Genomic DNA, 12,771 nt, shown 5'->3' on the forward strand with positions numbered 1-12,771 from the left:
CGATTTGCCGGAAGCTTACTATTCCGGCAATCTGGCAATTTGCCGAGTTGCCGAAAATTCAAATTTTAGCCGAAATTTATCGACAGTTGCCTTTTTTGGCAAATTCGGCAAATCTGCAATTTGCCGGAAATTTCGATTACGCCAACTCGCCGATTTGCCAAATTGCCAGAATTTACAATTTTTGCCGGAAATTTAAACGTTTGCCCTTTTTCCTGCAAATTCGACAAATCTGTAATTTGCCGGTTTACCGATTTGGCGAAAGTTTTTAATTAGGCCCGATTGCCGATTTGCCGAAAATTCCAATTTTGGCCGAAACTTTTCGACAATTGCCTTTTTCCGGCAAATTCGTCAAATCTGCAATTTGCCGATTTACCGGAAATTTCAATTACGGAAAATTGCCGATTTGCCGGAAAAATTGTTTGCCGTTTGCATATAGCTATTTTTTTTAAAGTATTGTTGAACCTTCAAACTTCAAAAAATTTTAAAACCACATTATGTCGGCTGCTTGATAAATGCCACCTTCATTCACTTTCAACACATTGACCCAAAACTTTTACTCTGATATTCCTCATTACCTCGTTAAATCTTCTGAACGTATTCATCATTTCTATATCCATAACATTTTTGCAGAAATGACACGATTCCTCATTCTTTCACTTTCCCTCGTGTGCCAGATGGTGTCCAGTGAATTCCGAACGTCGGTTTTTGAGTCGTCAAATCGGTCAGAAGGAGATAAGATTATTCTGACAGCACACGGAATGGGAATGGATGATGTTAATCGAGTCGTTATTCCAGGTAAGGGGTCGGAGTCGGAGAAAGAATTCCAAGTTAGTATCTCCAGCTATTGTTCAACTTTGACAGCTTGTATCTCAGTTGCCGTTGGTTCTATTAAAAATTTGTCAACTAACAAAATATTTGTTAATTATTTTTCTATAACATAAAGTTTATTATTTATCGATATGTTAAAAACGAAGTAAGGTATAACCTTTCGAAGTAAAGCAATCAAGAGAAATACTAATAGCAGTAGGACGTTGCTGGCATGTTCCCCGCCATTTTTCATTAAAATTTAATGATAAAATATGTATAGAAAAATATTTTCTCTATCTGGAAATATTTTTTATTTGGATTGAAACAACCGAGAAAGTGTTTAAAATTCGCACCAAAATTGAAAAATGCCGGTGAAAATTGCTGTCAATTTTTCGGCAATTTTCACCGGCAATTTTCAACTTTCGGGTCATTTTTGAACACTTTTTCGGTTGTTCCAAGCCAAATAAAAATTATTTTCAGATAGAGAAAATATTTATATATATACATATATTGTATCATCAAATTTTATTGAAAGTCGGTTTTACTAGATTTTACTTCCTAAAATTAAAATTAAAATTCCAGTTACAAATGGTCATATTCCACCACTACCATGTGTGACATCAAATGCAGGAACTCACCCACATGGATCTACATTCACCAAGAATAATTTCCATTACACATGCAAAAATGGGACGGCGGAAGTTGTTGGTAAGTTGATTATTTTTTAGACCACATTTTTTTCTATCAAAATTACCAATTTTTAGTTAACTAATTTTCTTTTTTTTTTTGCGAAACCAAAAAATCGGAAAACCGGCGTAGTGTCAGACTGTCCCAAAACAGTTTGATCTACAAAAAATCCATGCGAAATCAGATGAAATGTCTGCGTTTCACATTTTTCCTCTTGCATTTTTTGTAGATCTACGTAGATCAAGCCGAAATGAGACAATCTGACACCACGTGAAAATTTGAAAATGAGAAAGCCAAAAAATGAAAATTTTCGATTTCTCAGTTTTCCGAATAGTTGGAAACTAACATTTTTCAATAAAAACCAAAAAACCGGCAATTTTGCAGCTTGCCTCGCGGATGATGGTTCAGTAATTCAACTTGGTCGAACCTTTGTCCGAAGTGGAATGAAACACTTTTGCAGTATTCAAGGTGACAATGTAACATATAAACAAGAAAGTATGTGCTATGAAAATGGAATGCATTATAATGTTGGAGACTCGTTCCGTAATGGATCATTCAAATTGACGTGTCGTGAACAAGGGATTTATGTTGAAGGTATGCGATTTTTTTTGATTTTTGATCTATTTTTCAGAACTGGAAGTTTATCAATTTTAAAAATAAATTATTTTGAAATTTCTTAGAATTTTTTCAAATATCAAAATTTCTAGAGATTATTTGTTTCATTTTTCTAGATTTTTAAAATTGAATTATTAAAGTAGTGCACTATTGAATTTTTCCTAAATTTTTCTGAACAATTTTTGAAATTTCTGGTAATTTATAAAATTTAAAAAAAAAGAATTTCTGAAGCTTTTTCTAATTTTCTGGACCTGTGGAATTTTTTGGGAGTTCCAGATTTTATTTTGTTTTCTCAAAATAATTTTGTAATTGCTTTTAGAATATTCTCAAATTTACGTAAAATCACCTGATTTTTTTTTCGAATTTCCCTGGAATTTTCGAAAAATGAACATATTTCCTTTAAATTTATAAAAATCATTCTGAAATTTTCTTAAGATTTTTAGATGTTTTATTTTTTAAAATTAAGTTTTTTATATGTTGAAATTACTTTTTGAATATTCTCAAATTTTCATGAATTTTTGGAAGTTTAAAAAATAATTCTGGAATTGCTCATAGACCCTCTCGAACTTTTTTCAATATTTGTTTTTTTTTAATTTTCTTGAAATTTTTTAAAAATTTTTTCAGAAAAATTTTGGTGTTTGCTCTAGATACTTCCAAATTAAATTCCCAAATTAAAAAGAAAATCTAAGTTTTTTAATTCAACTTTTACTGAAATTTCTCATTTCTTACTGTTTCAAATTTGCTGAAATTTCCTGAAAAAATTTCTTTCCAGGATGTTACATGCAAAATAGCTTCAGCGATCTTCTGATGTCCGGAGAATCAAGAATCGAAAATGGAAAACGTCATGAATGTGAAATCATCGGTCCAGGAAAAGTTAGATATGTTGTGAAAAGTGAGTTTCATGATTCCCTTCAAATTATAAAAAGTCGTTACAAGACCCCCAAGAGCGAGGCACTTATCATTGATATGCTGATTTCACAAAACTCTTATCAATTTTTTATGCGAAATTTCCAATACTTTATCGCCGATTTTATGGTCAGGTGTGCTAATTTGCTGTTTGAAAATTCATCGGAGAATCGCAACATTTGCTGAAAATCGACAAGAAAATTGTAGTTTCTGACTATAAAATGTTGCAGAAATGATTTTGAACTTTGTGCTCTTCTGTAGAAGTTGTAATATGTTAAAACTACTGCAAGGATTAGAAATAAAATTGGAAAAAATTTTCTAGATTCTCCCAGAAAGGAAATTTGAATTTCCTGCTAAAATTAATCCCAGAAATTTGACCTCCCGCCAAAATTTTATTAAGAAAATTTGAGTTTCCCGCCAAATGTTTCCTCAGAAAGTTTGAATTTTTGCCAATTATTCTCTTCGAATTTTCACAAAAATTATTATCAGAAAATTTGAATTTCGCGCTAAAATTTATCTTAGAAATTTGAATTTACCGCCAAATGTTTTTTGAAAATTTTAATTTCCCGCAAAAGAAATATTCTCAAAAATTATAATTTTTCGCAAAACTTTTTCTCATTGTCAGGAAATTCGCATTTCCCGCCATAATTTAACACTGAAATTTTTGATATTCCGCATACATTTTTTTACCAAAAAATTTGAATTCCCCGCCATGTTTCTTTTCTCAGAAAATTCGAAATTCCCGCCAAAATTTTCATCAGATGTATTGAATTTTCTTATGATATTTTTCTCAGAAAATTTGAATTTCCCGCCGAAACTTCTGTCTAGATATTCACTGTAACAAAATTTTTAGATTTTTCAAAATAGTTTTTTAAATAAATTAAAGTTGGTTTGAATTTCGAAAATGTTGAAATACAGTGAAAAATATATTTTTGAAAGTTTTTGCAACAATGAAACGTGCTCATTTTTGCAACATATGAATTGGCTTAAGCTCCAATTTCCAGTGCTCGGATGCATGCACGAAGGACAACAATACAGTACTGGTCAAATGTGGACACATCAACATGTCAGATATCAATGCAAGAACGACGGAACCCTATTGGTTTTGGGTGAGCTTTTTATTATGTTTATTAGAAATATTTTTCCGGCAAATCGGCAAACTGCCGAAATTGATAATTTCCGGCAAATCGGGAAACCTGCTAATTGCCGGAGTTGATTATTTCCGGCAATTCGGCAAAGCTACAAATTGTCGGAGTTAATTACTTCCGGCAAATCGGCAAACGGGCAAATTGCCCATAAATTTCAATAAGGCACAGTTTTAAGTGTTTCCGTCGTATAAAAAATTCCTCTAAAAACGTTCGGCAAATTGATATCCGGCAAATCGGCATATTGACGAAAATCAAAATTTCCGGCAAATCGGCAAACCGGCAATTTGCCCAGTTTGTAGTACGGTAGGCTACAGTACTCCCCCCACCTGAATTCCAAAACTTTCAGTTCCTGGTTGTCACTGGACGAGGGAATTATCTCTTATCACACCCATATTTTAGTGTCAACGAAAAGTACAAATTGTGACAATGAAATGATTTCGTGTGAGAAAGGAAATAATTCAAGTTTCAAGATGAAATGTGACTTTTGGTCGTTTTTTGAATTGCGGTGTAGATTTACGAGAAACTTGTTTCTTGTCTAAATTCAGGTTAAATAGATTTTGAAAATATTATTTTTTGAATACTCTGCCGGTTTACGGAGCTCTACGGAATTTTGAAGCTTTCTGGAATTTTTTTAAGAAAAAAATCTGAAAATGTTTTCCTATTATTTATCTTTGAAACTTTCCAAAATCTTCTAAAATCCTTTTTTTAAGAATTTGTATATTTTTTAATTCTTAAAATCTTCGAAATTCGGATATTATCCGCTTTTGGAGCAACTGTACGAGCCCAGAAAAAAATTTTAAAAAATTTTAAATTCTTAAAAACCTTCAAAAGCCTGCTAAAACCAACTTTTGAGCAACTCTACAAGCCCTGAAAAATTTTTAAAAAATTTTTTCAGTATTTAAAATTTTGAAAGTTAGTTAAAATCCACTTTTGAAGCATCTCTACGACCCCTGAAAAATTAAATTAAACATTTGTTTCACCTTTAAAAATCAAGCAAAACCCACTTATGGAGCAACTCTAAGAGTTCTGAAAATTTGAAAATTTTTTAATACTCATAATGTTCACAAATTTGCTCAAATCCAATTTTGGAGCTACTCTACGAGCTCTGAAAATTTTTAAATTTTTTTTTAATCTTCAAAATCTTCTAAATTTTTTAAAAATTTGAAAATTTGGTTATCATTTCAACCCCCTTTCTAGAATTTTCAAAATTCGTAGCACAAAAATTTTGCTCTGATCAGATAACCTAGTGACCGCGTGAGTACACCCTTGCTATCGCTGAAATTTCTAGTGGGCACGAGTTTTTTCCAGCGCGATAATTTCAGAATTTCTTTGGAAAATTCTGAGGGGTCACGAGAATGATTATTGAGGCTACAGCATAGACGGAAAATTTCAAAAAAAAATTATAGGTTGCCTGGACGATGGACTCTTTATTGAATTGGGACGGGATCTTTTGATGAATGGAATGGCTCACAGATGCTATCAAGTCAACACTACGGTATTCTATCACAAGTGAGTTTTCTGAGAAGATTGAGTGATACAGAGAGTGATACATTACGGTAGTAGTGTAGCGGTGAGCTCAATGCAGATTTACTGCACCTTGTGTAGGCTTACGGAGCTCTATGTGCAATTACGGAGTTCTATGTATTTAATTTGGGAGAGTGGTGTATTACGGTAATAGTAGGTACGGTAATAGTATTTTAAAAAGCTATTCAAGGTCTTTAAGGAGTTTAATAAGTCAGGTCATTGTCCGTAAATTAACGGGAAATTCGAATCTCCCGGTAAAAGTTTCCTCCGAAAGATTGAATTTTTGCCAAATTGTTTAATCAGAAAATTTAAAATTTCCGCCGAAATTCCACCCTAAAAATGTTAATTCCTACCAGATTTTTTTTTCAGAAAATTTTAATTCCCTGCCAAATTTTTTTTTCAGAAAATTTAAATTTCCCGCCAAATTTTTAGGAATTCGGGATTGGATACTTTAAAACCTTATCGTGTGAAAAATTTGATGAAAATGGGTAATTCATATATGCTGAATTCGAAAAATCTAGGTAAACCCCTTCAAAAATTAGTAAAAAATGACAAAATTGGGCAATTTTTTATAAAAATTCACAATTTTGAAACTCCTCTAAAATGGTTAATTTTTTCGTTAGAGAATTTTTTCGTTAGTCCTTTTTCTATTTTAAATGGTTTTTTACAAGTTTCCAAACAGATTTTTTTATGCTTTTTGGAACTTGGATCTGTTTGAAAGTACTCTGAAAATTGTTTCCTATTTTTTTGAATTTTTAAAACCTTCCAAAGTTTGCTAAAATCTACTTTAAGAGCAACTCAAAAGCCCTGAAAATTTTAAAAATTTTCAAAAATGTTCTAGTTTTAATTTCAACAAGCAATCCCCTAGAACTTCTAGAATTTTCAAAATTTGTAGTTCGACAATACTCTAACTTACAAAAAACTAACTTGATAGTAAGACGAATATTTTCAATTCAAAAATAACTGAAAAAATTAAATCTACAAAAGCTCCCTCTTTTCCAATATCCAATACTTCAAAGATCTTGTTTTTTAGTTTTTTCTAAGAATGTTCCTATTTTGTCCCAATAGAGCAGACTAGAAGCCGGTTGTTTTTCTATATTTTCAGAGTGAACTTTTTCTTTTTTGTGCGCTTTTCGTAGCTGTAGACTTGTTATTTTCTCAGATTTTTTTTTCCAATTTTCTGGTGAACTTTTTTGGTGAATTAAAGTGCCCGTTTATTAATTTCGGAACAGTCTGGGTTTTTTAGAACCTTTATATTTTAATGAAAATATTTTTAAAAAACTGTGAAATTGCAAAAATTTATCAAATACTAGATTTTCATCACAAGGTAGCTTTCGTAAGTTCTATGTAGATTTACAAAGGTCTATATAGATTTACAAAGTTCTATGTAAATCTACAACGTTCTATGTGAATTTACGGAAGCCTTTGTAGATTTACGAAATTCTATGTAAATTTACAAAGTTCTATGTGGATTTACAAAAGTCTATGTAGATTTTCAAAGTTCTATGTAGATTTACAAAGGTCTATATAGATTTACAAAGTTCTATGTAAATCTACAACGTTCTATGTGAATTTACGGAAGCCTTTGTAGATTTACGAAATTCTATGTAAATTTACAAAGTTCTATGTGGATTTACAAAAGTCTATGTAGATTTTCAAAGTTCTATGTAGATTTACAAAGGTCTATATAAATTTACAAAGTTCTATGTAAATCTACAACGTTCTATGTGAATTTACGGAAGCCTACGTAGATTTACAAAATTTGATGTAGATTTACGAAGCCCTCTGTGGTCTTACACAGTTTTTTTTGGATAATCAAAAAAATTCCTACCATTTCTTGCTCATTTTCAAAAGGTTACACGGTAAGGGATCAGTGATCAACTTCCAGAAACTTCTCTCTCTCCTTCCATCTCTCTCAAAAGTCTAGTCACGTTCCCGTTCAGAAACCACAAAGTCATAAAATTTGAACGACCAGATTTTTTTTTTGCCGTTTGCAAACCAGTAACCATCCTTGATTCATCATGATTTTGATGATCACTATTGGAAAAAATCACTTTGATCAAAAAAAAATTCAAAATTGACGTGTTACGAACGTCTATTTTTGATTTAAAAAAGTTCACATGGGCAATTGGGCTTTGATCATTAAAAAATGTTTTCTATGTAGATTTACGAAGTTGTATGTAGATTTACGGAGCTCCATGTAGATTTAAGTAGAACTACGTAGATTGACAATGTAAGAAGTTCTATGTAAATTTGCAATGTTCCATGTAGATTTACAAAGTTATATGTTAGTTTACAAAGTCCTGTGTAGATTTACGAAACACTATGTACATTTACTGCACCTTGTGTAAATTTACGGAGCTCAATGTAGATTTACGGAGCTCTGTGTGGATTTACAAAGCTCAATGTAGATTTACGGAGATCTATGTTCATTTACTAAACTCCTTATAGATTTACAGAGCTCAATGTAGATTAACGGAGCTCAATGTAGATTTACGGAGCTCTGTGTGGATTTACGGATCTCAATGTAGATTTACGGCGTTCTATGTAGATTTACGACGTTCTGTGTAAATTTACGAAGTTCTGTGTAACCAAAAGCCCAAATTTTTCAGATTCGCTTGTGAGCAATCTTCATTGTCAGAATGCGTTTCCCAATCGATGCACAGAAGATTCAGAAGACACCAGGAAATGAGAATGAGAGCTTAATTTTTTTTTTGAAATCCCCTTTTCCCTCTTTTTCCAAAAAAATATAACGTGTACATTTAAAGACATTGAACTGGTTTATTAATTTTCTTTGAGAATAAGTTTGTATTTTCTGTATTTTCTACACGAATAAATACTATTGTGAACAACAATTGAATTGGATTCAAATGAGATTTGGTAAATGTGGTATAACCCGTGCAACGAACACACACACACAAAAATTTGGGGAAAGATTACTGTAGGAATGTGGGCTACAGTAGCAAGAAGTAAATACAGATAAAAGGTCAGTGTAGAAGACGTTGAAGCTTCTATGCTCGAGTTCTGGTGTCTGGATTTCTGCGTGGGCGAGAAACTCCTTTGGATAGTTTGGTGCAGAGGACGTAGCTCTTGTTCTTGGTGTAGTATTCGGTCAATTCGACGAGGTTTCTGGAAAATGTTAAAGTTAAGGTTATATAAATATATAGGTACTATAAGTAGGTATGTAGGCAAGTAAGTACTATATGAATATATAGGTACTATAGGTATGTATATATATATACTTACTACTTACATACTTACTATATCTTTTGGTTACTATATATGTGACTTTCGATCTCAAGATAAGCATGTAAACAGAGAATCACATGAATTTAGTGGCCTTCGAGAAAAAACATTTCAAAAAACACTACAAGTTGTTTCTTGTTTCTATGATCTATTTGTTTTCCCCCATTTCTTCTCCCTCTCTTATCAAACTTTGCAGAAACTCACTTAAAACTTCTGTCAATGTCCAGCTGAAAAGCCATCGTTCCGTTCTTCTTCTGATAATTCCTAATCACCAAGTGCTCGACTTTCGTCTTTCTCCAAATCGACAGCACATATTTTTGACGGAAAAAGCTGATGAGAAACGAGGAATCCGAAAATCCGTTCGACATTAAAATCCGCTCAGCTGACTTCGGATCGACGTCGACGAAAAACCAGCTTTGTGCTCGGTGAATGTCCTCGAGCTTCACTTTTGAGAGCTCTTCGAAGCTGCCGAATTTCTTCGCTTTTTCGGCTTTTCGTGTGCCTTGTGGAATGAGCTTAACTCCAGACTTTTTGAACTCGACTGGGACAAGATCATTGTCATCAAAGTGAGATGGAAGCGAGCTTGTGGTTGGAGTGGCACCGAATTCCATTTCCATGAAGTCTGGCTCAAAGGCAGATGGCTGAGATGGGCTGACGAGGTCTCCGGTGGAAAAGCTTCGGTATTGTTTGTCACTGAAAATGTTCAATTTAAAATTAAAAAAAAGTTCATAGTTTGAAATTTTAAATTTTACTTCAAAAAAAATCGAAAATAGTTTCAAATTCGGAAAAAAGACGTTTTTTAAATTTGAATTCCCTCCAAAATGAGAACTCTGTGACCAATCAGCGCCTTTGAGCCCCGCCCACTTCATCTGATTGGTTCAAAGGTGGGCGGTGCAAATTGCTGATTGGTCGCAGATCTCGTTTTTGAGGGAATTCAAAATCGCGGGTTTTGAAGTTGGATACTTCTTTTTCCGTCACATTTGTGGTTTTCGAAATTTGACTTAGGCTTACGGTTCGGCTTAGGCTTAGGCTAGGGCTTAGGTTTAGGCCTAGGCATAGGCATAAGCATAGGCATAGGCATAGGCTTAGGCTTAGACTTAGGCTTGGCGTCAGTGAGCTAACGCTCCCCCACTGACGCTATTTAGGGTTAGGATCAGGCTTAAACTTAGGCTTTAAACCACCTATAAATCAAAAAAAAAAACTCACGCTCTAATGGAGCTTGTCCAGTTCTTGATGTGGTCAAGAAGTGCCGAAAATCGGCGACGTGGTAGTAGAAGAGTCATTATTCTGAAAAAGTGAAACTGTTTAGAAATGTAAGGTGAAAGGTAAAAGGTAAATAAACAAGGTTCAAAAGCCAAAAAGAATGCAACTCTTTATATATATGATTACAAAACTGACTGACCGACTACATAAAAAAAAAAGATCGCGATATGGGTGGGAAACCGAGGGCGGAGTCCAAGAGACACGTGTGTGGGAAGAAATGGGAATTGAAAGGGTAGAGACGCAGAGAAACAGAGGAACAATTGGGCAGAGATGGGAGAAGGGGGGGGGGGGGGGGGGGGAAGTGATCGCACTATGATGCTTTGATAATGAGGGTCATGCCATGAACATGGGAAAAGTATGGTTTTCATTGTTTTTTTTCGGAAATTTGCCCGTTTGATCTACGTAGGTTTGGAATTTCCAAAGCGCATTTTTTCAGAGATCAGAAAAATAGACCTTATTATGAAAGGTTATATCTTGCTTAATTTGAATAGGATCAAAAAATATTCAACTACAAAGTGATAGAAAATGAACTAAGAAACATTTTGTCAGTGAACAGTTTTTATATAGAACAAACTATAACTGAGATATGAGCTGTCAAAGTTGAACAACATTAAATTTAATGGTACTCTCCAACAATCTTACTCTAAAAAAATTTACCTGACTTAGAGATGTTTCTGCCTAGTTTTTAAAAACTTGGCAATTTACCAAAAATTTGGCAGTTGACTAAAATGTTGGCAGCTAACAAAAAAAATTTGGCATTTGACCAAAAATTTGCCAATTTATCAAAAATTTGGCAATTTACTGAAACTTTGGCAGTTTACCAAAAAGTTAGCAATTTACTAAAAATTTGGCAATTTACTACAAATTTGCCAATTTACCAAAAAGATGGTAACTTTTTTAAAATTGATCAAAAATATGGAAATCTGCTAAAAATTTGGCAATTTACTAAAAACTTGGCAGATGACTAAAATGTTGGCAATTTACCAAAAATTTGGCAATTTACCAAAAACTTGGCAATTTACTAAAAATTTGCCAATTTACCAAAAAGATGGTAATTTTTTTTTAATTTGAAAATTGATCAAAAATTTGGTATTTTACAGAAAATTTGGCAATTTACTAAAAATTTGGCAATGTACCAAAAATGGCATTTACTACAAATTTGGTAGTTTACCAAAAGCTTGGCAATTTACAAAAATTTGGCAATTTATTTTTTAAAAAATTGGAAATTTACAAAAAACTTGGCTTTGTTTTTAAATTTATACTATTACAGCATAAATTTTCCAAAAAAAAAAATTAAAGTAATTTTTCAAAGAGCAAATGGGCAACAAAACAAGAATATGACAGAAAATAAGTCGATAATGAAGGACCAAGAATGCGGAGAGCGGGGGCTCTTCTGCGTATCGTGTCGAGACCACTTGCCCTGCGGGAAAAACGAATGCCATATGGGGCCGCGATGTGTTCCAGACTACAGAGACTTTGTGAGAGAATCTAGAGATCAGCGGGAAACAAACGAGTAAATATTATTTTCCCCCTCCACAATGCAATTTGTAGATCAAAAGTAGATCAAAAAGTTTTAACAATTTTTAATTTGATTTTACAGAATAACTAAAAATAGGCAGAAACTTGAAACGAGGTCAAGTTTTGCTGATATTTAATTCCGAGAAAGTGTCACATTTTCACCTGAAATTTCAGACATGTCTGGCTTGAAACTAGATTAATATTGAAACGATTTCAAATGTTATATACCATAAGTCAAAACTAGAAAATGAAGAGGAAGTGAACTTTAAATATAATGAATGGCTTCTGTTCTCTGACTCAAAAGTAAGAATTTGTTAGATCAAAAGAGCTTCTGATTTGTGATATTAAAAAAAAAAAGAAAAAAAAGAAGAGAAGCTGAGGTGACATGAAAAAAAATTAATTTCCCTAAAGGCATATGGGGGAAATGGGATGAGGGCGACTAGGAAATAATATATTGAGCGTGGGTGGGCTGGTGGAATCATAAGGCAGCTTTTAGAAAGCGCCTGCCTGCCTATGCCTAAGTAGTTTATGCCGTTTAGCTAGGCAGGCACGTAGGCAGGCAGGCCAATCAAGAATGTCGTTTTTTTTTCGATTAAAAAATTGTGGATTTTTTTTCAAATTTTTAATTATCTTAAAAATGTTTAGGATTAAGGAACAAATACTTTTTGGAAATTTTTTTACAAGAAAAAAATTAAAAATATTTTTCAAAAATAGTTGTCCACAGTTAACTCTATTAAATTTCAGGGGGTCAAAGTTTAAATTTTGCCAAAAAACCCTTTTAAAAAATTACGAAACTATATGGTTTTCCAAGTGATATGTCAAATAAGATTAATGTTCAAGGTTTGATAAGATAGAAAAAATTGGACAGGAAGAACATGAGAAGATTGAAATAAAATAGTTATAAAAACAGGTTTTTCTACACAATTTTGACCTCAAGATAACGAAAAAAAAGTGGGCAAACTAGAGACTAAAAGTCGGAAATTGAATATATTAATACTAATACTTATACTACTTCTAGGAAAAGGGAAAAATGCCGAAAAGGGATGGGTGAAATGAA

At 32.8% G+C, this 12,771-nt stretch overlaps 2 protein-coding genes across 2 annotated transcripts; one reads left to right on the forward strand and one right to left on the reverse strand.

Annotated features, from left to right (window-relative positions):
• The first annotated feature begins 630 nt into the window (after positions 1 to 630).
• Positions 631 to 8,537, forward strand: Y37D8A.3 (Abnormal cell migration protein 18-like fibronectin type I domain-containing protein). Its single transcript, NM_067268.10, has 7 exons — positions 631 to 795; positions 1,390 to 1,515; positions 1,879 to 2,088; positions 2,882 to 3,001; positions 4,020 to 4,124; positions 5,570 to 5,672; positions 8,300 to 8,537. Exons 1-7 carry the CDS (start codon positions 633 to 635, stop codon positions 8,391 to 8,393), a joined length of 921 nt encoding a protein of 306 aa, NP_499669.1. The 5' UTR covers positions 631 to 632; the 3' UTR covers positions 8,394 to 8,537.
• Positions 8,452 to 10,226, reverse strand: Y37D8A.4 (SH2 domain-containing protein). The gene is made up of 3 exons (NM_067269.5): positions 10,140 to 10,226; positions 9,138 to 9,626; positions 8,452 to 8,816 (listed from the first exon to the last, which is right to left on the reverse strand). The coding sequence occupies exons 1-3, from the start codon at positions 10,214 to 10,216 to the stop codon at positions 8,699 to 8,701; spliced, it is 684 nt and encodes a 227-aa protein (NP_499670.1). The 5' UTR covers positions 10,217 to 10,226; the 3' UTR covers positions 8,452 to 8,698.
• Positions 10,227 to 12,771: the final 2,545 nt, after the last annotated feature.

The sequence above is a fragment of the Caenorhabditis elegans genome, chromosome III (genome assembly GCF_000002985.6).
Source record: "Caenorhabditis elegans chromosome III".
NCBI classification, from domain to species: domain Eukaryota; kingdom Metazoa; phylum Nematoda; class Chromadorea; order Rhabditida; family Rhabditidae; genus Caenorhabditis; species Caenorhabditis elegans.

Excerpts from the sequence above, each read along its gene's own strand:
- Y37D8A.3 (NM_067268.10), top strand. The coding sequence starts at position 633 with ATGACACGATTCCTCATTCTTTCACTTTCCCTCGTGTGCCAGATGGTG. Across the intron at positions 3,002-4,019 it reads AGTTAGATATGTTGTGAAAA|TGCTCGGATGCATGCACGAA; the intron begins GTGAGTTTCATG and ends TCCAATTTCCAG. Across the intron at positions 5,673-8,299 it reads ACTACGGTATTCTATCACAA|ATTCGCTTGTGAGCAATCTT; the intron begins GTGAGTTTTCTG and ends CAAATTTTTCAG.
- Y37D8A.4 (NM_067269.5), bottom strand. The coding sequence starts at position 10,216 with ATGACTCTTCTACTACCACGTCGCCGATTTTCGGCACTTCTTGACCAC. Across the intron at positions 9,627-10,139 it reads TGGACAAGCTCCATTAGAGC|TGACAAACAATACCGAAGCT; the intron begins GTGAGTTTTTTT and ends GAACATTTTCAG. Across the intron at positions 8,817-9,137 it reads GACATTGACAGAAGTTTTAA|AAACCTCGTCGAATTGACCG; the intron begins GTGAGTTTCTGC and ends AACATTTTCCAG.